Source organism: Diadema setosum, chromosome 4 (assembly GCF_964275005.1).
Source record: "Diadema setosum chromosome 4, eeDiaSeto1, whole genome shotgun sequence".
Classification (NCBI taxonomy): domain Eukaryota; kingdom Metazoa; phylum Echinodermata; class Echinoidea; order Diadematoida; family Diadematidae; genus Diadema; species Diadema setosum.
This window is the reverse complement of record NC_092688.1, coordinates 42953104-42974663: the sequence shown is the minus strand read 5'-3', so window position 1 is coordinate 42974663 and position 21560 is coordinate 42953104. Positions and strand designations below refer to the sequence as shown.

Sequence of the window (21560 nt, the reverse complement as noted above, 5' to 3'; positions counted from 1 at the left end):
ATGAGGTCAAAGGTCAAAAGGTCAAGTAAAAAACTTTTTTTCTGTGTACCTTGGAAAATTGTTCGAGGTATCTTCATGGAACATAGTATATACATGTACTGACTGGAAGTGAATGTAGGGTTCATGGGGTCAAAGGTCAGGGGTCAAAGGTCAAGTGCAAGACTTCAAAATTTTACTATTACCCTCATATTTATGCAATGCCAGCAGGGTTATTTTTTTACATTTGGTGTATGCGTGTGTAACCTAATAGAAATTCTCTGGAAGGTTTTTTTTCTTTTCTTTTTTTGCCTCAAAGGTCAAAAGGTCAAAGATCAAGTGAAAGTGCTGAACTAACTTTTTCCTCCATATCTCGGAAGTGGCTCAAGTTACCTTGAAACTTTGAGTACATATTATGCATGTTCTACCTGAAAGTAATTATCTTATGAATTTTAGGGTCAAGGGCCAGATAAAAATGGTAACAATTTACTATTCAATTCAGAAATTGCACTTTTTCTCCACACCTGTACCTTGAAAATTACTCAATGCCTAAATGTATGAATGGGTCAAAGTCAAGTTAAAGTCCTTAAATCCCTAGATACATGCTCTCCTATTCATCTAATTAAACCTAGGTCAAGGAAGGTGAACATTCAACACATTTGTGACAAACTTGTCATTTCAATATTTTGCCAATTTTGTGAAAATATAATCACACAGTGTCCACATGTACTATCTAGACCTATTGGGAAAATCATGCATTATGGCGGAGGCATACCAGTCGCCAAAGCGACATTTCTAGTTAGTACTGAAGAGGTGTGTGGCTTGATACATTTTGACATAATTCAATGCCATTCACAATTTTTTTTTTTGTAAACTGAGGTGGTCTTTTAAAGATTGCTTCTTGTGTTAAGACATCCCTGAATAGGCTTTTTTACTGTCCATATTGGATTCTTCTCTTGAAACTGCATCTGTTTTTGCAGCCGCGAGGAAGAAATAGTTTGTTGATGTATCGTTTCATTCAAACATATGAAATATGATTTTTATAGAAATGCTACGTATAGTTTAGTGTCTCTAAAGTTGAGTGTGTTTATGAATATGTAATGACATACCGAGTAGCATGCCAGCCATATGCATGTACAGCCAATATTACCCACATCTTCACTTTGGCCAAATGTAGAGACCTCAGCTGCCATCTTTTCTGAGGTTGGTTCTAATGCTGTATGGAAAGAGAATGTATCTCTTAAAGTAATACATTGAATAAACTGTACTTAACAAATGTACATGGTTGGGAAAAAATTATGCCAGTATACATAAAGTTATGATCACTTCAAATGCACACATAACTGCACATTGAATGCTTTGTATGTTACCAATGGATTTGACAATATCGTGCATTCATATTTCCTTTCGATTGTTAGTGTATGCTTTCATGAAATATCATTTTGTTAAAAATCACTTTCCCCACTACCCTACCCCCTGCTTTTCATTGTCCCCAAAGAATACCCTTTGTTATGTTGACTGATTTTGTTTCCATTTTGCTTGTTTTTCCCCTCCTTCCCTTCTGCTTCCATCTCCTATTTGACCCATTTTTGCTCGTATCTGCACCGTTCTGCTGCAATACAACACAGAGTGGTTCAAATTTTTTCCCCACGCAGGGGCGCATTTTCCACCAGTCATAGATCCCCAGCTGCTTATGGCCCGCAATATGCCCCATTACGGCGAGAACAGCGCAGGGCTGATCCGCGGCCAGTACGAGTCGGGAGCCTACAGCAGCTCCAAGGAGACGATCGCCGGGGACTTCGTCACGGCCAAGCAGATGGGGTCCCGCCCACCTTTCCCGCCGGTCACACCCACCAGCGGCAAGGACATGAGGGTGTCCCCCCACCAGCAGGAGCCCCCCGGGGTGGGGAAGCGATTCTCGCCAGCAGCCCTGGCCCATCCAACAGCTGGACCAGTGGAGCTCTTTCCCCCCGTGGCCATGGTGCCATATGGCCAGGTATGTGTGGCTGCAATGTTGCCACAACAAGAAACTTTCAACTTTCTCACCGTGCTACAGGCTTGAGGGAGTGTATAACCAGTTAGTTCAGTGTTCACATGCAAAAGGTTCAGAGAAAGGGAGTTCTTCTTTTCCTCAGGTGCTGCGGTGTAACCTCTGTGGTTTCACCACTTTCAATTAAACTTGGATGGCCCTGCTTATGGTTTCATGTTTGGCAGCATCTTATCAGATAAGCTTTGAAGGGCATGAGGAAGCTTGTAATTGAAGATTTCATCTCCTTTCCCTTTGAGGAATTGGCATGAAGGTTGATCTGTTTGCATATTGCACACTGTAAGGCCTTGATAGGCAAAGTTCGGATGATTAGTTCAAGAGCAGCCGTAGAATTTTTTTTTGCCAGAGAAAAAGGAAATCCTTCAATCATGAAAACTCGACCCAGTTTTGAGGGTTTCCTTCTAATAGTGGTACAGCGGCTTCATTTTAGTGACAATTTATAGAACAGAGGACTCAGATGATTGTTATATTTCCTCTTTTTTTTTCAGGAATGGAACACATAGCTTTAGATTGTTATGTTGATAAATGATAGAGGGAACTTGAAAGTTGCATGTTCTTTGGAATGCACTGGGCTGATACTTGTTATTCCAAGGAGGTTCGAGAGCTTGGGTTATGACTGGCAATAATTCAAACAGCTTTCACTTTTCTAGGGATATACAAAAGAATTCCACAGGTGCATTTGTGCCTTTGATCTCAAGATTTGATGCCGCCACCTTTTGTGCAATTTGGAGACAATCTCGGATATACTTTGCTTGTTGATTCATTAAATGAAGTGAAACTTCCCTGAATTATAAAACATATAAAACAAAAGTCAATCCTGTCTGGAAATTTGTGCAAAACTGTAAATCAGAGATGTATGTGGTGAAAGTTTTTGAAACTGTAACCTTATGTAAACCAATTTTGTCATTTCTCCGCTTGGTTCCGACAAATAAAACCGACATGGTATAATCTTCAAGTATAATTATCATAAATTACTATGACAAATTAATGTGATGCAGTCAAGTAATTCTGATTTTTATTTCATCAATCTTTGCACAATTTCTGTTTGCGTATCTCTGTGTCTTTATCATTCCGTGCCGCACATTCTTTACAAGTGAGAACGGCGAAAAGTAATTCACATCATAAAGGTATAACTTCCTCAGAGAGCGTCTAGTCATATGCAGTGAGACATGAATCAGTTGTCTTCCTATCAGTAGGGCAGATCCAGTTTAGCACATACTTCAAGCATTTTTGAGTAGTGGCATCAAAAGTGGTTTAAAGGGAATCAGACCTGCTACTCCATCTCTTGAACCTCCTTGGTTATTCATTGCATTAATGTCTCAACACTTTCCTTCAACTTTTTTTGATGCTGAAGATGTTGATGAGTGCTCACGGTATGTATTGTTTTAATTCAGGGAAGTGTGATGTATTTGACGACTCAAGGCCCACCCATCTGCGTGCCCCATGGCACCCCGCTACAAGCCACCACCTTCCTAGCAGGTCACCCTGGTCCCTTCCCAGTCTCAACCAGCGGACACAGTATCTCTTCGTCCCAACACTCCTCTCCAAAGAGCCCTCATCCCTCCCCACTCACCCCTGAAGCCGAATCTAGGCACCGACGCACCAAGTCCGCCTCACCCCTGGTCCAGCCCGAACGGATGTCGCCCAGCGACTACCACCCACACCCCCATTCCAACCCTCATCACCACCCGCGGGACCCAGGGCGGTCCTGGCCCTCCATTCGGGAGCAGGGCGGGAGCCAGAAGTACCGACCCCCATCAGGGCGTGGCAGCAGCCCCGGGGCAAGTAGCAGCCACAGCCAGCACCCGTCTCACTCTGGGGCCAGCATCTCATCGGTGGCGGGCATGGCTGGGGGGAGCATCATGAGGGGCACACCGGTCCGGCAGGCACCAAGCATCATGTCGGGCACACCCAATCCAGAATTGAGGGACCAGAGGCACAGACCAGAAACATCGCAGGGTATGTTCAACCTGTCTGTCTCTCTGTAAAGAGATTATGTATTTGTACCAATATAGCAGACTTGTTTGGTATATACATCAAGCCATTCTGTAGTTGTGTGTGTGTGTGTGTGAATGTTACTATTTCAGGAATGCATACAAGCCTATAAACTACAAACATCTGCCAGCAGTCAACTACCTTTGATTCCTACTTTGTGAAGTAGGCTGCAGATCACACATACACTAATGTTTGGTCCACATCTTGGATAGCTACACAGTGTGCTGGCACATACTTGGATGCATGGATATGAAATCCTGTGTTTGTATAAAACAGTTGAGAGTTCAGTTTCATTTAAATGGCAACAGAAACACTACAGATTCACATTTTAGGACCTTCACAAATATTTATTTGCGTGCGTGTCTGTTGCTTTTTTATATAGGATTGTAGAGTAAATCAGGCAATCATGCAAGCAAGTCAGCATCATATCTAACAGCCTTTTAGTGAAAAGCGGTAGTAATTGAAATATTTAACTTGTGCAAAAATTGTACCTCTATATCAGAATGTGGAAGAGGCTGCACTGTGTTCTGAGTAATTGAAATTTGGTTGTTGAAATTGACCAGTTTTATAAACACTAAAAATAAAAATGCTATTATCCACTGCATTGAGATTTTCTTTACCAGTTTTTTATTTCATCTTCCCTTCATGCTCAGCATCTAATAGTCGACTTCTGCCTTCAGGAAGAGGGGAACCGTATGTCATAGATGGACCAGAGAATCTTTCCCTTTCAGCGCATAAAGGTCAGTATTTACAAACTTTTCCCCATGCTGTGCAGATACTGGGACTTTGCTAAGAGATGCTGCATACTTTAGCTGTCCCATGGTTCATATAGTTTGCAAGTATGCTTTCTGACTGTACAAAAGAATCGTCTCACAGATGTGTGTGAATAAATCTGAAATTTGTTTCTGTTTGGTGGTGTGGCAACTTTGATATGGGGGAGTGGTGTTTCATGAATGTTTGTGAATGTTTTACTCGTGTAGTGGGAATAAAGCCACCCGACTCTCTTTTTCTATGAATGCTCCCAAATTTAGGAGGAAGGTGGTGCTTTTGTAATCTAATGATTGTGGGTGATGCAGATGATAGGAGTGTGGGGAAGAGTGTTTGGAATGAATTACTTCAAACACACTACAGACAGGACCCCAAGCAGGGGCCTCATGGTGCAGCTGAATTATACAGAATTGAACCCCCATGATATTGGGCTCAACATGCATCATAATATCTTCACCTCCGAAAAAGTGAATGCAGTATACTTTCCTGAAAGTTATAGAGTGGTAAAAGTTGAGAGTTGGAGAATAACCACATAAAATCTCTCTTTTTTATATATCTCCATGCAGAGCCAAGGAAACTGAGCACAGAAATGAGGCATCCAGATAGACATCCAGACAGACATCCAGACAGACATCCAGACAGACATCCAGAGAGGCAACCAGATAGACATCCAGAAAGGCACCTAGACAGACATCCAGAGAGACAACCAGACAGGCACCCAGACCGATATCCAGAGAGGCCACCTGATCGGCCCTCGTCTATGACCTCTGACAGCAGGCGACCCTCCTTCAGCAACCCAAGTCCTAGTCCAGGACCTGGTCCCAGACCTGGCCAGAGCCACAGTCCTGCAGCCAGTGGGGCAGGTGGCAGCAGGCAGCACCACCAGCCAGAGGAGGGGAAGACGACGCCCCGCCTCTCCAGCAGTCGGGAAGCCCAGCCAAAGGATGCGCAGCAGGAGGTGCGTTTCCATGGCGACGTAGACAAGAGGAGGGAGGAGCCCCTGAAGGAGCTACCCGCGGACTCGCAGGATGCTTCAAAGTTGTTCGCCTCCCTCTTCCAGCCCCAGAAGAAGGTTGCCAAAGAGACAGAAGATACTGGTCAGGGTAGCACATTCACTGCAGCCACTCTCATCGATGCCATCATCACCCGATCCATCAACCAGCCTAGTAACAGTGGCCCAGAGGGCAGTGATTCAGCTAAGGAGGCATCACCACGTGGCAGTGGAAGCAGCTCGGAGAAGCTGGCCAGCAGTCAAGGTGCAGAAAACACCAACTTGAGAGGGGATGGCTCCCCAGTTCCTTCATCATCCACAAATGAAGAGCAAGGCGCTTTAAAGAACACTGCTGAACCTACAATTGTTGCTGACTCACCCGCTGGTGCTGTTCAAAATGCAGAGCCCCGTCAGCTGGCTGATCAGTCGTCCAATCCCAGCAACAGTGCTGCAGATGTGAAGGGTAGCAAAAGATCAATGACCTTAGCAGAACATATCCATTCCATTGTGTCCCTTGGCTACATGCCAGCCCAAGGTCGGAAGGGCAGCAGTTCTAGTGCTGGCAGGCCAGAAGGCGGGGTCGACACGACGGAGGGTTGCGAACCACGTGAGTCAGCAAATGCAGCAAGTTCTCAAGGCCGCCCAAGTATCGAGGACAATGAGGTTGGGTCTACCAATGACGCCAGGAGTAAAAGTCCGGGGTCTTCCAGCAGACCCGGGAGTGACAGTAGAGCAAAGCATAGTGAGTGGCGGCCCGGTACAGTAGGCTCTTCTGTGGCCCAAGCCATCGAAGCTAGTGTTCGAGGCCTGCCATTGCCAGATCACTCCAACCAGTGCTCACCTCGTTCGCGACTTAACTCCTCAGAGGCTGTCCAACAGTCGGGGATGTCGGAGGCCAGACCAGATAGCTACAGGAGCACCAACCCAACTTCCAACAGACTCTCACCGGTTGCCTCCTTGTCTCAGAAATACCGTCATGAGGCAAATGGAGCGGACAGTAGTATGAGTGCAGTCAATGCCGTTAGCCAAATGAGGGAAAGGGTTCATAGTTCCCAGACCTCGGCCTCGCCCCAAAGTTCAGACTCTAGCTCCAGCAGAGGTCACCTGCTAGGACCTAGAAGACAGTCCCCTGAGACCAGCAGTGACCCAAGACCTAGTTCTGTGTCTCTACCAGACCCAGGTAGCTCAGCAGTAGATAGGAAAGCCCTCTATGCCTCCAACCAGCCTGATTCCAGGAGCACACCAGGCACCAGCTCTCAGGACAAGATAGGGAGCTCATCGCGAGAGGCACAGCCAAATGTACATAATAGTGTAGGATCCCTTAGCAGTAGTTCATCATTAGAGCAACCATCCCAAAGTGCTGACAGTGTAACTCATGTAAGATCTGCCTCTCACATGGAGGTGAGAAACCGCTCACCTGGAGCCAGCACCGGCTCCCTGGCCAGCCTGGGCTCACGGCCCTACCCTGGGACCGTCACATTTTTGAAGAAGAGCATCAATCAGATGATAGACTCTCAGGTGCGGATGGACGACTACCTCACACACTTGGTGGAAGCGGAGATGAACTCGCGCTCACCGCCTCCTCGGAACCCCAGCAGGGAGAGCAGCTCTTTGTCGGAGCCGGTATTGCATGTTGATGAGTCGCGTTCCTACGAAGTGGAAAGCAGCCATGAGGCGGATTCCCGGCCCATGCCAGGAATGGTGCGTAGTCGAGAAAAGAGTCCAGCGAAGGCAGCTAGTGGGGAGGCCGAGCTCAGTTCCACCAATGTAGGCCTGCAGGGAAGCAGGGGATCTGTAGGTAGTAGTAGTAGCAGCAGTGTCGGCACAGGCAGTCACGACAAGGCACCACCGAGCCAGTCGTCCAACCCTCAGACAAACTCCCAGCAACCTGTTCAGTCCATCATGGCATCGTCCTCGTCCCAGCAGGGCTACAGTGCCCCACCGCCACCAGCCAGCAACTCGTACGCCTACTCCGCCCTCTCCATTAGTATGACCCCTCACAGACTGACCAGCCCCCAACTTCGGGTGCCATCCCCTCGCCCCAGCGGGCACAGGGTTTCTCCCGTCCCCGCATCCCCCATGCCCTCAACAATGCCAGGCTCGTCCATTCCGAGGGAGCGTGAGCCCAAGCCCATCCTGTCGGAACAGTACGAAACCCTCTCGGACAGTGATTGAGGGAAGCTTCATTGCTTTGTGACAAATGCCAAGTCTATCTCATTGTGTTTCAGCAGGATGAAAACTGGGGGCTGTACATCCCTGATGAATTAGACTGTATTTTGTGTTCCTGTAGCCTTTTGTATCAATCCTCCGCATCCATCATTGCTCATGTGAGGCTAGGTGTGTTGTCGCACAGAGTTCAAAATGTTTTGGAGACCAACTGTGATCTAGGGGGTTAGTGTTGTATTCATCCAACCAATGAGGTATCCGTGAGTGTATTGTGTACCAAGTTCAGGTCTCTCTTGATGAATATTCATTAAAAAAAAACATTGCAGCACTTCTGTTTGAGGTTTTTACAGATTAAGTTAGGGAGACGAATCCATGTGAGGTCAACACAAGAAGAGCAAATCATAAATGTCAATATTGTCGGTTATTCATCTCTATATTTTCCATGATTAGATTTAATAAGTTTTGTTTCATGTGTCCTCGAGAGGAATGGAATTTTCAGGAATGTACCATTCAAGTTCAAAACAACACCTTTACTTATACATTTATGCCTTTGTTTATGCCTGATGAGAATGTATGTGTAATTGATAATGTAATGTATGTATGAACTAAAAAAGGTTCATTTTGATGATTTACAACCATTTTGGTAATAATGCTTTAAACAATTTAAAGTTTACTCCCATGTTGTTGACATTTTTTTACGCCTCCGCCAAGAAGTGTCACCGGAGGCATTATGTTTTTGGGTTGTCTGCCCATCCATCCTTTCGTCTGTCCGCCTTTCCGTCTGTAATTGATTTTGTGGATGGCGTAACTTAAGCACTGTTTAAGGTATCCAAATGAAACTTGGCATATGTATGTATGAGTGGATAAAGCTGCAAAGGTGCACATGCTGAATGTCAAAGGTCATAGTCAAGTTCAAATTCTAAAATTTCACTATTTCCCCCTTATCTCTGCAATGTCTGAGGGTATTTCAATAAAACTGTGTGTATGTATAATTACCAGGTAAAGATTATCTGCCAATCATGTGAAATCACATTGGCAAGATGTTCTGTAGACCTGCTGGGAGAATAATTTGCTATAGCGGAGGCGTACCAGTTATTTCGACATTTCTAGTTTTTCCCTAAAGAAGCTGTCCGTTATGTGCACCATATGCAGCCATCTGCTGCTCCCTGGCAAAACAAAGTCCAACATAGGCAAACCTAATGTGGCCACAGGGCCCACCAAAATATGCTTGTTATATCCAATAAATTTGTTTGCCTGACCACTGGTCAGTATACTTAGAGTGCATTTCACTGTGCAGTGACTTGTTAGAGTAGTCTACAGTATATTCCCGTGAGCAGCAGAGGTCAAAGTAAATCACAGGACTTCAGAAAAAAAAAAAAAAAAAAAAAGATTAATTAACATGTCAACCAATGTTCAGCATCAGGTTGTAATAGTGGTAATGGCATTTTCCAAATTCATGATGACTGGTATCTGAACTTGATGTGCAGAACACATTGTCTGTAAATTAAGCTTTTCAGACAATATGAGTTCCTTTGGATTTGGGGGCCAGCAGCAGAAAACTGATTGCACGGACTAGCATGGGAATGATCGGCGGTGCCTAAATAACAACTATGCACAGTGTGGAGACTTACGGGTATTGCTCATTGTTGTGAGCATGCAGTTCTGTGGTTTAGACTACAAGCAGTATGGCTTCAGGAGTAAGTCCCAGCATGACATCAAAACATAAGAAGCTAATGTAAACCTGCTGTAGGTTGATATTAATAGGGCACATTCATAACAGTATGTGACTCATGAAATCCACAAATCTTTCACACTTTCGATTGTTGTGATTTGTATTGAGAAAAGCTAGTGGATCACTATTGACCCTTTTTCTCTCACCACATGGCTTTCCACTCATTCATTACTTTGCATCGCAATTGTCAGAACAATCGGGCCTAAATCAGATGGTGGTTAATCGTTTCATTTCAAACGGGAATAAATGTCATTTTCTGAATTCAAGCCAGCAGCAACAGACATTATATTTTTAACAGACCCAGATGGAGGTGATAAAAGACTGAATGGTGACAGCATTATTGCTATTAATACTTATTCATGCACTATGATTTCACTATTTATTAAGTTGCCATTGTTTCTATAGTCGTTGCTCTGGTCCGAAGCTGATGTAATTTTTCATCGATGGTTTGTGGTCTTACTTGATTTTGTGATTCATTTGGCTTCCTTTATTGTTAATTTCTCTCTCTCTCTCTCTCTTTTTTTTTTCTTTTTTTGTCACGAATGTGACGCCAGTGTAGGTGACTTTCCCCCCATGAGTTGCTGTGTAAAGGGAAAGTGTAATAACCCCCTATGTTCTCTGTGATGGATTTTAAATAGAAGTGCAATGCCATTTTTTGTTTATCTCCCATACCATAATGCCAGATACTCTGCCTGTATGTCACAGGTTAGACGTGGTTCTACTGGCAGGTGGTATCCCGTGTTTTCTCTGTCTCTATTCCAATAAAGATAGATTGGATAAAATATGTTATGGGTTTGTTGAAATACGGTATAGTAGGTATGGATTTTTAGCTGTTTCTCGTTGCATTTCTTGGTAAGGGTAAGACAAAACTCGCCCAAAGAAAACCTCTTTAAAGTATGGATGCCATTGAGTTTCGGTTCTTCTCCCACTTGAAGTGATGATGAGTTTTGAATATTTGTTGTATATTTTCTACTCTGTTGAACTGAAGTCTCCTATTATTTGACAGTTTTTTAACTTTTTTTTTTTTTGTGCAAAGTGCAGAAGTTGTTGATTAGTGTTTGTAGATATTTTACTTCCTGTTTTGTTATAGTTCTATATGGGTTTGTAGATCTATTCGTAGGTATGACTAGTGAGAGAAATATTATTGATAACTGAAGTGACCAACTGAATGTGGAGTTATGATATTGTTTTCGAAGAGTTTTTTGTTCTGTTGTGTAGTGTGCAGTCATGTTGAACTAGCCCTTTACACATAGATATTTGCGGGTATATAATTTTATTTTTCCCTACGACAAAGATACGTGAAGGGAAAGTGTGAGGATGAGATAATTTTGTAGAGGAAGAGAATCTTGAATGGCTTCTGCAGGATCTCTGTGAGAGTGGCACTGACAGGAAAAGTAGGGTTGTTCAAATATTAACAGGTATGTCATGCTATGTCACAAAGGAGTCTCTACGTTCTTGTGTTTTACAGAGACAAGAGATGAGAGTAATGGGACATCGTTTCGATGAGTTGTTTTTTCTCTTTAAATAGGGGCTATCCCATTAACAGACTGATATAGGCTTTAAAGCAAGTGAGTCTTTGCCAGAAACAGTTTTGTCTCTTTTTTTTTTTCTGTTACTAGGGCTTTTCAAAAAAAGTCTTTTTCTTCTTTTTTTTTTTCTTGAACACCTCATTCATATCAAAGTACATGTTTCAGGAGTTGAACTTCAAAGACGAAGTGATGGAGCTGTGCGATGACCATAAGAGGAAAAAAAAAGATGAGGGAAAAAAATATGTAAGTTCAGAGGCATGTATGCTCATGTGGATGTGGTTTGAAATGTGTGTGTGTATGTGTGTGTGTTGGTGTGCTTCCTCCCACGATACATGGGAAGGCGCACTGCAAGACATAACGTATGTCTCTCTGAGATTTGTATGAGTTACCAGGCACCGCCTCAAACATCTGAATATTGATAGTATTGTTTGTTATTGGACACATGTAGTATGTGTTGTATATGTTCAAAAATGAGAAAACAAAAGCATTAAAAAAAAATGATTATGAAAAGTGTACAGTTTTCTTTTCTTGGTCAAAATACTAGTAAAAGACGATCGATGATGGATTTGTGGAAAATGCAGACGGCGTCTTGACTTTGTTCTGATTCCTTGTCTTGTTCCGTGTGAAGTGGAAATGCATGTGAAAATGAAAAACCACTCTCAAAACCTGGAAACAATCAAATAAGAAGAACAGTTCAACATTTCTTTAAGATTAGAGCAGAAATAAGGTAGTCATGGTATTGTTTACTTTCACACGTTTTCAGGAAAAAGTAGTTGGTTGTATCCATGTAGGCAAATGATATGCTATAATGCCATTGCTCTACAACACTCAATGTAGCAAATATTCACACACACACACACACACACAAAATATTTATAAACATTTCTACTGTTCATGAGTTTCAATCATTCGGCTAAGACAACTTTGTAATGAGTTGAAATTAGTAATGAATGATATGATATAGTTAAATGTAGGCCTAATGTAATTTGATGTTATATGAAATTGCTATACGATACAATCGTATCAGGGCAACTACCCCCCCCCCCCCCCCCCCCCCAGGGCAGTTGCTCCCTGGCTAAATACTGGTTAGTGACAAGGTTAGAGTAAAGATTAATGATAGGTTTAGGGTTAGTGTTTGGGTTAGGGTTAGGATTAGGTTCAGGATCAGACTTACGGTTAGGGTCACTACCCCGTCAGGGGAAGGGTTCAGGGTAATTGCCCTATGCCTGATACAATATTAATTTATGAGGCTAACAGAAATACAGATAAGGTGATATAAGCACTGACTAAACTTCTGTAGGTGCAAGGTCAAAATTCATTACTGGTACCAGAAGTAGCCTAGCTCCAACCACCCTAGAATGTCAAGGCAATGGTTTACAACATTTTGATTCAAAGCTTGTGCAAGAAGCAGAGCTGTCATTATGCTTTGTATCTTCTTAATAACATACATGTACTTGGGACTGGATGGGGACTTTCCTAAATATATATTAATCAGGTACATATATTTTCTTTCTGAAAAAATTCTTTCTGAAAAAATTCTTTTCCAAGTCAAAAATTAACATATCTTCCCAGAATTTGTCCTCATTTGCATTTTTTTAATGTTATTATAATGTTACTACTACTTGTACATGATTATTTATTTGGCATTTCAGACATTTCTGCATAAACAGACGGAAACAAATTTGATTGAACATGACAAAGAATAAAATAATCATAACAGCAACAAAGCAGAAATGGACAACTAGGCCTAGGTGGTACATAAATAGGGCTCCCAGGAGCAAGAAAAGGTTAATTTTATTTCATAACTTTCTTTCTAACCATAGGGGGAAAAAGAGTGGAAGACAGTTTGGAAGAAAGTTGGGAAGAAGTTCAGAATACAGGTGTACCACTTAGGGAGAAATGTCCTGATTCAGGAAAACAAAACCTTTCTAGGAATACATTTTAAAATACCACCCTAATGCTCTTCTCTTTACAAACTCTATTCAGATAAGAATGATCCAACATGTCCAAGTGAGGAATTAAGTACGGATACGGTAATAGCTTGTTCAAAGTAAGAATAGGCAGAGGAATCCTATTCATAATTCTAAAGTAGATTTTTGAGCTGGTTTTGGTAGAAGAATCCATACATGTATGCAAAATATCGTACATGCTTTCGCTGTCTGAGATGAAGTACACCGTCATTGAAAATGAATTTACTCTGCTCCCATGTGTTCTCAACATAAAGGAATCATGAATACCGATACGGCAAAGGTATTGAAAATTAAAAGATTTTTATAAGACCTAAGGCCGATACTTACATCTTTCAGAATCAAGGCAATTAAGCTCTTGATCCATCTGTCTTTGAGTATGTAGTTTTAAAAAACGTGTTGCATATGAAAATCTTGAATTCTGAAGTAAATGAAAGACTAGTGTTCATGTAATAAGGGGATGGTGGAGAGAGATTTTTGAATGGAAGATTTGTAAGCCTGTAACGAACATGATATGAAGAGTTTGTTTGCAAAAACCGATAAGTCCATATTTGCTAAATGGAGATATTTGCGATTAAAGGTCAATAAAAATAAAGAGAATAATAAGAAAATTTTTGCTTCTTTTGACCATAACTTCAAAAATGTACCTTTATATGTAGTGACCACTTTGTTTCACTGTATTTGGGATATCTTAGCCATTTTAAAACTGATTTTCATCAAAGAAACTTTGAATTCAATGTTCAATGATATTTCAAAAGTGTGGCTTCTAATTATCCTGCAAAAAGTTAAAATCTGAACCCCCATCATCTCAACCAAAACTATCCCTTCCCTTGTGCATTGTACACGTCACCGATGGTGAACCCCGTAGATTGTCTGCTTATGATCGCTAGCTGGCGCTTTTTTTTTTTCGTGCCAAAAAACAACAAACAAAACAGTACAAAACAAAGCAAACGAAGTCAATGTCGGCGTGATCGCAATTCTTTCTTCCTCATCAATGTACAAGTGTAAGTGGTATCATGGGTATAGAATACTGATTCTTGACCTTTTTTTATTGCTGTGCATTAACAATTATGTTTCATTTTTTGGATACAGTAGCTACTTGCATCTATCTTCACTTCAGGTCAATCCAGGAACTCGCCATTTCCAAGCTCCGAGGTTCTCATCGAGCGTAGATTGAATAGTCCCATGTATTGATAAGAATGGGAGCTGGGGTCTGACGTCTGATACGTTTTACTGTAGAAATGAACTTTTATTGGCTAGCTTCCTAACGTATCACCCACGTCCACATACTCACTGTACTGAACACTTGACTCGATGTCAAATATCAATTACCAATTTTGCCGAATACAGAGAGGGTTCACATTGCCTTGCCTTGGCCCTTGCTGCATGTCTGAACTGTACGGAAAGACTTCCTTTTTTTGAGACAGCCACCCCAAATACCAGCACGTCAATCACTATTAGTAGGCCTACGTACTAGCTACGTAGTAAATTTAGTACTAAATAAGTGCAGATCTATACAACTCTACCTAGCCTAACCTTGCTTGCGATACACACGGATGCACGCACTCACTTTTGGGTGGCTGTCTCAAAAGGAACTCTTGCCATACTGTACAGTAGACAGAAAGATCCGTCTGTCTGTCCAACATGCTGTCCGCGTCCGGAGGAGTCTTAAGTTATTATTTTTTTTTTTGACATTATCATGATTATCGCTCTCCTCCGTATATGTAACAGGTTAGGAGGGGATCTGTGAAGCCAGACGCAGTCTCTGCGGAATATTTCCCTGACAACCAGATACAGACCGCGATCTTTCTGTCAATGTAAACTGGAAAAGCAAGCAAGCAGTTTGTTTGGTTTAAAGGACAAGTTCACCTTCATTAACATAATGATTGAGAGAATGCAGCAATATTTGTAGAACACATCATTGAAAGTTGGACATTGAAAATCGGACAATTCGTTCAAAAGTTATGAATTTTTGAAGTTTTGGTGCAGTCACCGCTGGATGAGAAGACTACTGCAGTGTATGATGTCACATGCGTACAACAATATAAGGAAAATATAAAGAGAATTTCACAAAATTTCATCTTTTGAAAAAAGTACACATTCCTTTGACTCGTTACTGACATATATTATGGGTAATATTACTCCCATTGCCTTTAGAAACAGACAAGTCAAGTGCTCTTTTATTATGCGAAAAAAGTGAAAATATGTTGAATTTTCTTTACATTTTCTTTATACTGTTGTACTCGTATGACATCACTAGCCTTAGTAGTCTACTAATCCAGCAGTTCCAACACAAAAATTTAAAAAATGCGTAACTTTTGCATCGATTGTCCAATTTTCCTCAAACTTTCACTGATGTGTTCTACTAGTATTGCTGCATTCTCTCAATCCTTATGTTAATGAAGGTGAACTTGTCCTTTAAGGAATGACATGTTCACAAAGAACAGACATATAATACAGGCATGAGACTGTAATTACATGTTCTATGCATTGTTTTCGAAGTGTTGAACAAAAAACTTGTTATTACCATGTCCGATTGTTGCATTGTCAATGTCTGCCAGTTTGTTTAGCACACATATAGGATGAATCGTTTCATTACCAATGCATATATATGGCATACTTCCTTGTGGAATATAAACAGATCGATGGGAAATATGTGAGAAGATTTCTCATTCCTAATAGTACCAGTATTCCACAAGAACTGGAATTTGATGTTGAATGACTCGAGCCTTTGCCCAATTTTTCTTTGTTTCACACACACAAAAAGAAAGGTTGCGATGAACTACGTGTATATTTAAATTTGGAATCGATAGAATCACCTAAAAGTGAAATTTATTATAAAAACTTCCTATGTAAAGTTCTGATGAATATCATTTTTGAAATGAAGAAAGAGTAAGCTTCATATTAAAATTGTTATTAGGCCATTTGGTTTATGATTGTTAGATATGCCTTCTTATATGTGTTTGCTTTTATCTCATTTGTTACTATTGGTGCTATGACAGTCTTGAACTCCTCTTTGACTTTTGATTATCTTCTATCTTTTTTCCTTAGGTAGATATATGGAGGACCTGATTAAAGAAGTGGAGGGATACCCCTGCCTCTATGACAAACAATCCTCGTCGTACAATGACTCCAATGCTAAGTCCAGGATCTGGAAAAAGATTTCCAGAAAACTGGATATGAAAGGTGAGCAAATGGATTTTGAGATTGAAGATTCACATTGTGTGGAAGAACCGTGCAGTATGGCAGAGGCATACCAGTCACCATAGCACCATATATATATACAGGGCTGCCAACTCTCACGCATTGAGCGTGAGACTCGCGCAATTCAACCAATTTTGACTGTCTCACTCTGATAAACGAAATCTCACGCTAAACCCCCAAAATGGAATGTACATGACTACAAAAATAAGTATATCCCTAAATTCTCTGATATTCCGAATATTGATATGCCCAAGCCCAAAATTTCGAGATTTTCCCGCGCGGGTGTAAAGCTTTACCAATAAAAATCGTTTTCGGTTCGCGCTCAAAGACGAGCTATTGGATTACGATTGGTTTCTACCTATACCACGTGAGCGTAGCTTGTACTTTTGGCAAATTGTGCTTTACATCGCTTTACATACACTGACTGTGTACGTAGTACGTACGTATGTACGGCCGCACAGCAGGCCGCCAGGCGCTAGCCAGGAGGTCGCTTCGCTCCCTCGCAGTGTCTCACTCCAAACTCTCACTCAAGGTTGGCAGCCCTGTATATATATATATATATATATATATATATATATATACATACGTGTCTCCTCAGTATATTTTTTTCTTCCTTTTTTTCAGCTAAGGGCAGATTCTGAAAGAGCAGGGTGTATGCCTTAAAATGACATACAACTGTATAAATTAATTCATGTGGACACTCTTTACCTATCCAAATTATGGAAAGAAAGCACACACTGAAATGTGTGAACTGTAAAAAGAGGTTCTTACATATTGTAAGTACAGGGTCTTTTCAAGTGTTTTTAAATCTTTACCGGGCTAGCTGTGCGATGAATGGGGGAAAAACAAACAGCAACAAAACAAAACAGGATGTAAAGCACTGTAGCAGCAACAATGAAGGGATTATCAGATTAAGCTGAAATTTAGCATGCTCTATGAACACCCTCTGTTCATGTTAATGCCAACTTGTCAGTAGCATTATCTTTTCAGAAGTTGAAAGTGAAAAGTGTGCAAAGGATTTTGAGGAGATGAAAAGTTGCCTCTAAGACATAACTGATCACACTCCTCTTAAAACAACAACAAAAAAAAAAACAGTTGTAGAAAAACAGCTGAAACACACCTTCCCATTCATTTTATGATCCCAGACTTAAAGATAATGTAGAAAAAAGTATAGCTCTTTCAGAAAATATGAAAAATTAAAGATTCACTTGGTTGGCCCATTTCACTTTTTTTTTTTTGTCTTCATGTAAAATCAAGGGGTGTGACATTTTTTTTGGTACGATTTTGTGATGCACGTTCTGTAGTAAGAATTATAAACGAGATTTCTTTGTTTATAATAAAAAGAAAAAATATAATTTGTTTTATCTATATTGAGTATCAATTTATTTGCCTGAAGCATCATTTTGGTACCGTAATTCAAGCATACAGATTAAAAAAAAAAATTATCAAGATTATTGTCAGTATACAAGAGCGAAAAATTAAATGTAAGATAAATTTTGGGAGAGGCATGTAGCTTTCATGTCAGTGTTGTGGGCAGCGCAATCTTTCTCTGGAATGTGTGCCATTTAGCTGTTGGAATGCCAAAAGTGTTCTCCTTCTTCCTAAGGGCATGTGAAAGCCGATAATTGTACACTCTCATTTCCATTGCCTTTGCTTTTGTCGTAAGATATTCCCCAGGAAAAGGCCTTGTGAGGTGTCATATTGAGTGGGAATGCCTAATTGTCAAAAAGGACGTAAGACACTCTTCGAAGCAGAGGTGCTCCAGGAAGGACGGCATTGTGTATGAAGTAGTTAGAATCATCTATTTTGTAGGGACTTCCCAAGCTGACTTGCTGCAAATATGCCCCCCATCACTCTGAGAGCCGAATGCACCAGAATGGATGACTGTGTAACAGTAATCAGCATCATCTACTTGAGCAAGAATGACATTGTCGAAAGTCCCAATTTGATTGTAGAACACTCACCCTGAGTTGTCCAGAACCCCTAGTAGAATATGTTTTCCATTGATTGGGCCGACACAGTAAGTTTGGAAACTCCTGTTTCCTTGAGTTTACTCTGTCACCAAGTCCTTCCAAGTGTTCTCAGTTGGTTTTGTCTTGTAGACAGGTTGCAGGATCCCCCACAATGTGTCACAAACAGTATAACAGCAGAATCAAACATACATTGCATGATATGTGTACATATTTTACTATCGCTTCATTGCAGAAGCAAAAGCACGGCAGCGTTGGATCAACCTGAGGGGGGACTACACCAAGCACGTGAGGAGGCAAAAAGAATTCAGGAATGGTCCTAATTTGGACAGTGCAAAAAAATTTAGATATGCAGAGCAGATGGAATTTTTGAGGCCCCATTTACGAAAGTAAGTGACTAAAAACTCTTTCGAGTATCATAGATATATATTTTTTCTAATGAATTGTCAAATCTTAAGTTAGTATAGTGGACTACCGTTATATCAAAGTCCTTTCAGCAGTTTTCTTTCGTAATATTTAAATTTTGTTATAACTGTGAACAAATAAACAATTAAAATACAGAGTGGAAAAAATTGCAGCCTGAATTTTTACTTTGTTGTAACCTGAATTTCATTAGAACCGTGTTCGTTATTAAAGGGAGTGCACTGTATGTACAGAAGATTTGATCGTTGATAACAAAGAAATGTGACAACTGGGACAAAGAAATGTGATTCTCTGGAAGCATGAAAAGCCTAATCACTTGCCTCATTACCAACAAGAAGAAAGCAAGTACTTTTGCTGTTTTCGTGTAATTAAGTTTTATTTATTTCCACCACTTGAGTAAAAGAGATTACAATACAAAACAGTATGAAAATCATACATTACACAAAGTTTAAAGGAAGGAGAAAAGTTCATCGACCAGTCAAGGCTCCCCCCCCCCCCCCCAAAAAAAAAAAAAAAAAAAAAAGAAATTATTTGCAGGTATGTCTAAAATGTGAAAAAAAAAGACAAGAACAAAACAACGTAAAACAGGACAGAACAACAATTAATAATATACGTATACTGTTATCAGTGATTATTAATTCATAACTGGAAGGCAGGATTACATGTACATACATGAATTCACAATTACAGAGTACATGCTTATATCCTTTATTTTCTCTCCTCAGTGTAGACATAGAAGCACACTGCTTGATAACATTCCTCACATTTTGTGGCTGAAATATCTTACTGTGTATCGCAACCCCCCACCACCTAACTGTGGGATTGATTTCATCTTCCTACACATATATCTGTTATCCTTCAGCACCCATTTATCACCCTCCCTCTCATTCTTACTTCCTGCTATTGAGCCATTTTGATTTCACAAATTACATGTAGTAATTTTGTTTGTTTGTATTCTTTCACTATTATTCGCATTGATTTAGGACAACCGCTAAGATGGCAAGTGAGGCAGAGCGCAGTTTTCAGGAGCATGATTACCTGGCACAAGGCGATTCTGGTAAAGAGGAAATACTAGTAGAAGAACAACCGGACATTCTTCCACGCGAGAATGAAGAAGCAGGGACCTCCTCCAGTGGACCCCAGTCATTCCCTCTTCCTCCGAAAAGACTCATGAAGAAGAGAAAAATTGAATTGCAGGATGCGATGCTCGACTACTTTCGATCCAGAAGAGAATCGTCCGAAGTGAGCCCATTTTTTGTTCACATCTCCCGAACGGTCGAAAGGCTGCCACGCCTCGTTCAGCTCCAGTTACGAGCCGAGATCTATAATTTAGTAAATCAAGCTGAAATTGAAAACCTCTCTCAAAGCGATGAATATTTTTAAACAAAAATACCGAATTACAGTGCGCAACACTGATCATGTTTCTTGTCGGATTTTTTTGTTTAACATTCAGTATGGTGCAGTAACATTAAAAACATCTTTCCACCCGTAACTTTTGATAGGAGTACCCAGGCTACAATAGAAGGTTGATTCTTCTAAGGTCTTCTTGTGTGCACCCTACTTGCCACATTTCTTCTTATCCTTGGTGACAAAAGTTTTCATTGACAGTGCCCTCATTGTTTGACTTTCATAGAATGCCATGTCATATAATTTCTTGTATGTGCTATAGGGCTCACAGCTGTAAATATAATGGAATATCCCTGACATCATCACAAAATCATACCAAAGATACTGAAATAGATGAAGAAAAAAAAAATTAAAAATCAGAAAAGGCAATTTGGCAGGAACTGAATACATGTAGCTGCAAATATTGCATATAAATTCCTCTACAAACTGTATTTTGGTTGGAAGATGAAAGCTTTTTTGAAGGGACTATAATTGATTGGGTGCATGTACAGAAAATACATGTATGTGATTATTTTGAGTGAAAAGAACTCATAGTCTGGCTTTGCGAACCCTTGGACAGAGTTTGAGCTGAAGAACCTCCCTTGGAAATTTAATGGATGAAGGATTTTTCAGGTTACTGAAGAAGAAACACCACATTTCTCCAAGCTAATTTGCAGAACTTGTTGAATTTTGAATCTTAACACATGTCTCTATGGGGAAATATTTGCCTCATTTCTTGTTGGATTTCATTGTTTATTCTGTGAAAATAACTGAAAAAGGTCATAAGTGCAAACAATGGTCCCCAGTTGCCATATTTTACAACATTTTGGCCTAAACGGTCATTGAAATGGGGTATGAGGGCAGAAAGGGTTCGGGTGATGCATTTGCTTGAACGGGTCCTGTGGCTGGGTGCTCTAGTTAATGTATACACCTATACATCTATGTAAGTTGCTGACTTGTATACACTCTATGGTCCACATTTTTTGACTTTATTCTACAGTATGTAGCTCCTTCATAGCATGGACCTATTATACATGGACTATTCACAGCAGTCTTTCTTTGATGTAATTATTGTCACCGACATATGATTATGTGCATCTTGATCGAATATATTCAGGCGTCTGGACAATAATGATTGTGTGATCACGTATCATCACTAACATAAGAATCGTTTCCCTCATTTTAGTTGTTTCGCTGATGTGCCTTTTTCAGACGGAAATGTCTTTGAATAAATACAGAGGATGAGGAGCAGCAAAACTTGAAATCATGACAAATTTTGTGTCAAAAGATGGGTAATTGCTGATTCGCATATTGCCTAATGGCAAGGTACAGCTGTATATTTCTGTTCTCTACCATTACCGTCCCTTTTTATACCCCCGCCAAACGAAGTTTGAAGGGGGTATATA

At 40.7% G+C, this 21560-nt stretch overlaps 2 protein-coding genes across 2 annotated transcripts in view; both read left to right on the top strand.

Annotated features, from left to right (window-relative positions):
• Positions 1-11784, top strand: part of LOC140227908 (uncharacterized) — an 81369-nt gene extending 69585 nt beyond the window's left edge. Inside the window, exons 23-26 of the mRNA XM_072308292.1 lie at positions 1605-2032; positions 3418-3982; positions 4672-4758; positions 5353-11784. Of these exons, the coding sequence (XP_072164393.1) occupies positions 1605-2032; positions 3418-3982; positions 4672-4758; positions 5353-7952 (3680 nt within the window). The 3' untranslated portion in view covers positions 7953-11784. The remainder of the gene's footprint in view (positions 1-1604; positions 2033-3417; positions 3983-4671; positions 4759-5352) is intronic.
• A 2341-nt stretch (positions 11785-14125) lies between these two features.
• Positions 14126-20977, top strand: LOC140227295 (uncharacterized). Its single transcript, XM_072307718.1, has 4 exons — positions 14126-14175; positions 16223-16357; positions 18581-18734; positions 19752-20977. Exons 1-4 carry the CDS (start codon positions 14166-14168, stop codon positions 20149-20151), a joined length of 699 nt encoding a protein of 232 aa, XP_072163819.1. The 5' UTR covers positions 14126-14165; the 3' UTR covers positions 20152-20977.
• Positions 20978-21560: the final 583 nt, after the last annotated feature.

Coding starts and splice junctions, on each gene's coding strand:
- LOC140227295 (XM_072307718.1), top strand. Junction 16,358..18,580: donor CAGAAAACTGGATATGAAAG/GTGAGCAAATGG, acceptor GCTTCATTGCAG/AAGCAAAAGCACGGCAGCGT. Junction 18,735..19,751: donor TTGAGGCCCCATTTACGAAA/GTAAGTGACTAA, acceptor GCATTGATTTAG/GACAACCGCTAAGATGGCAA.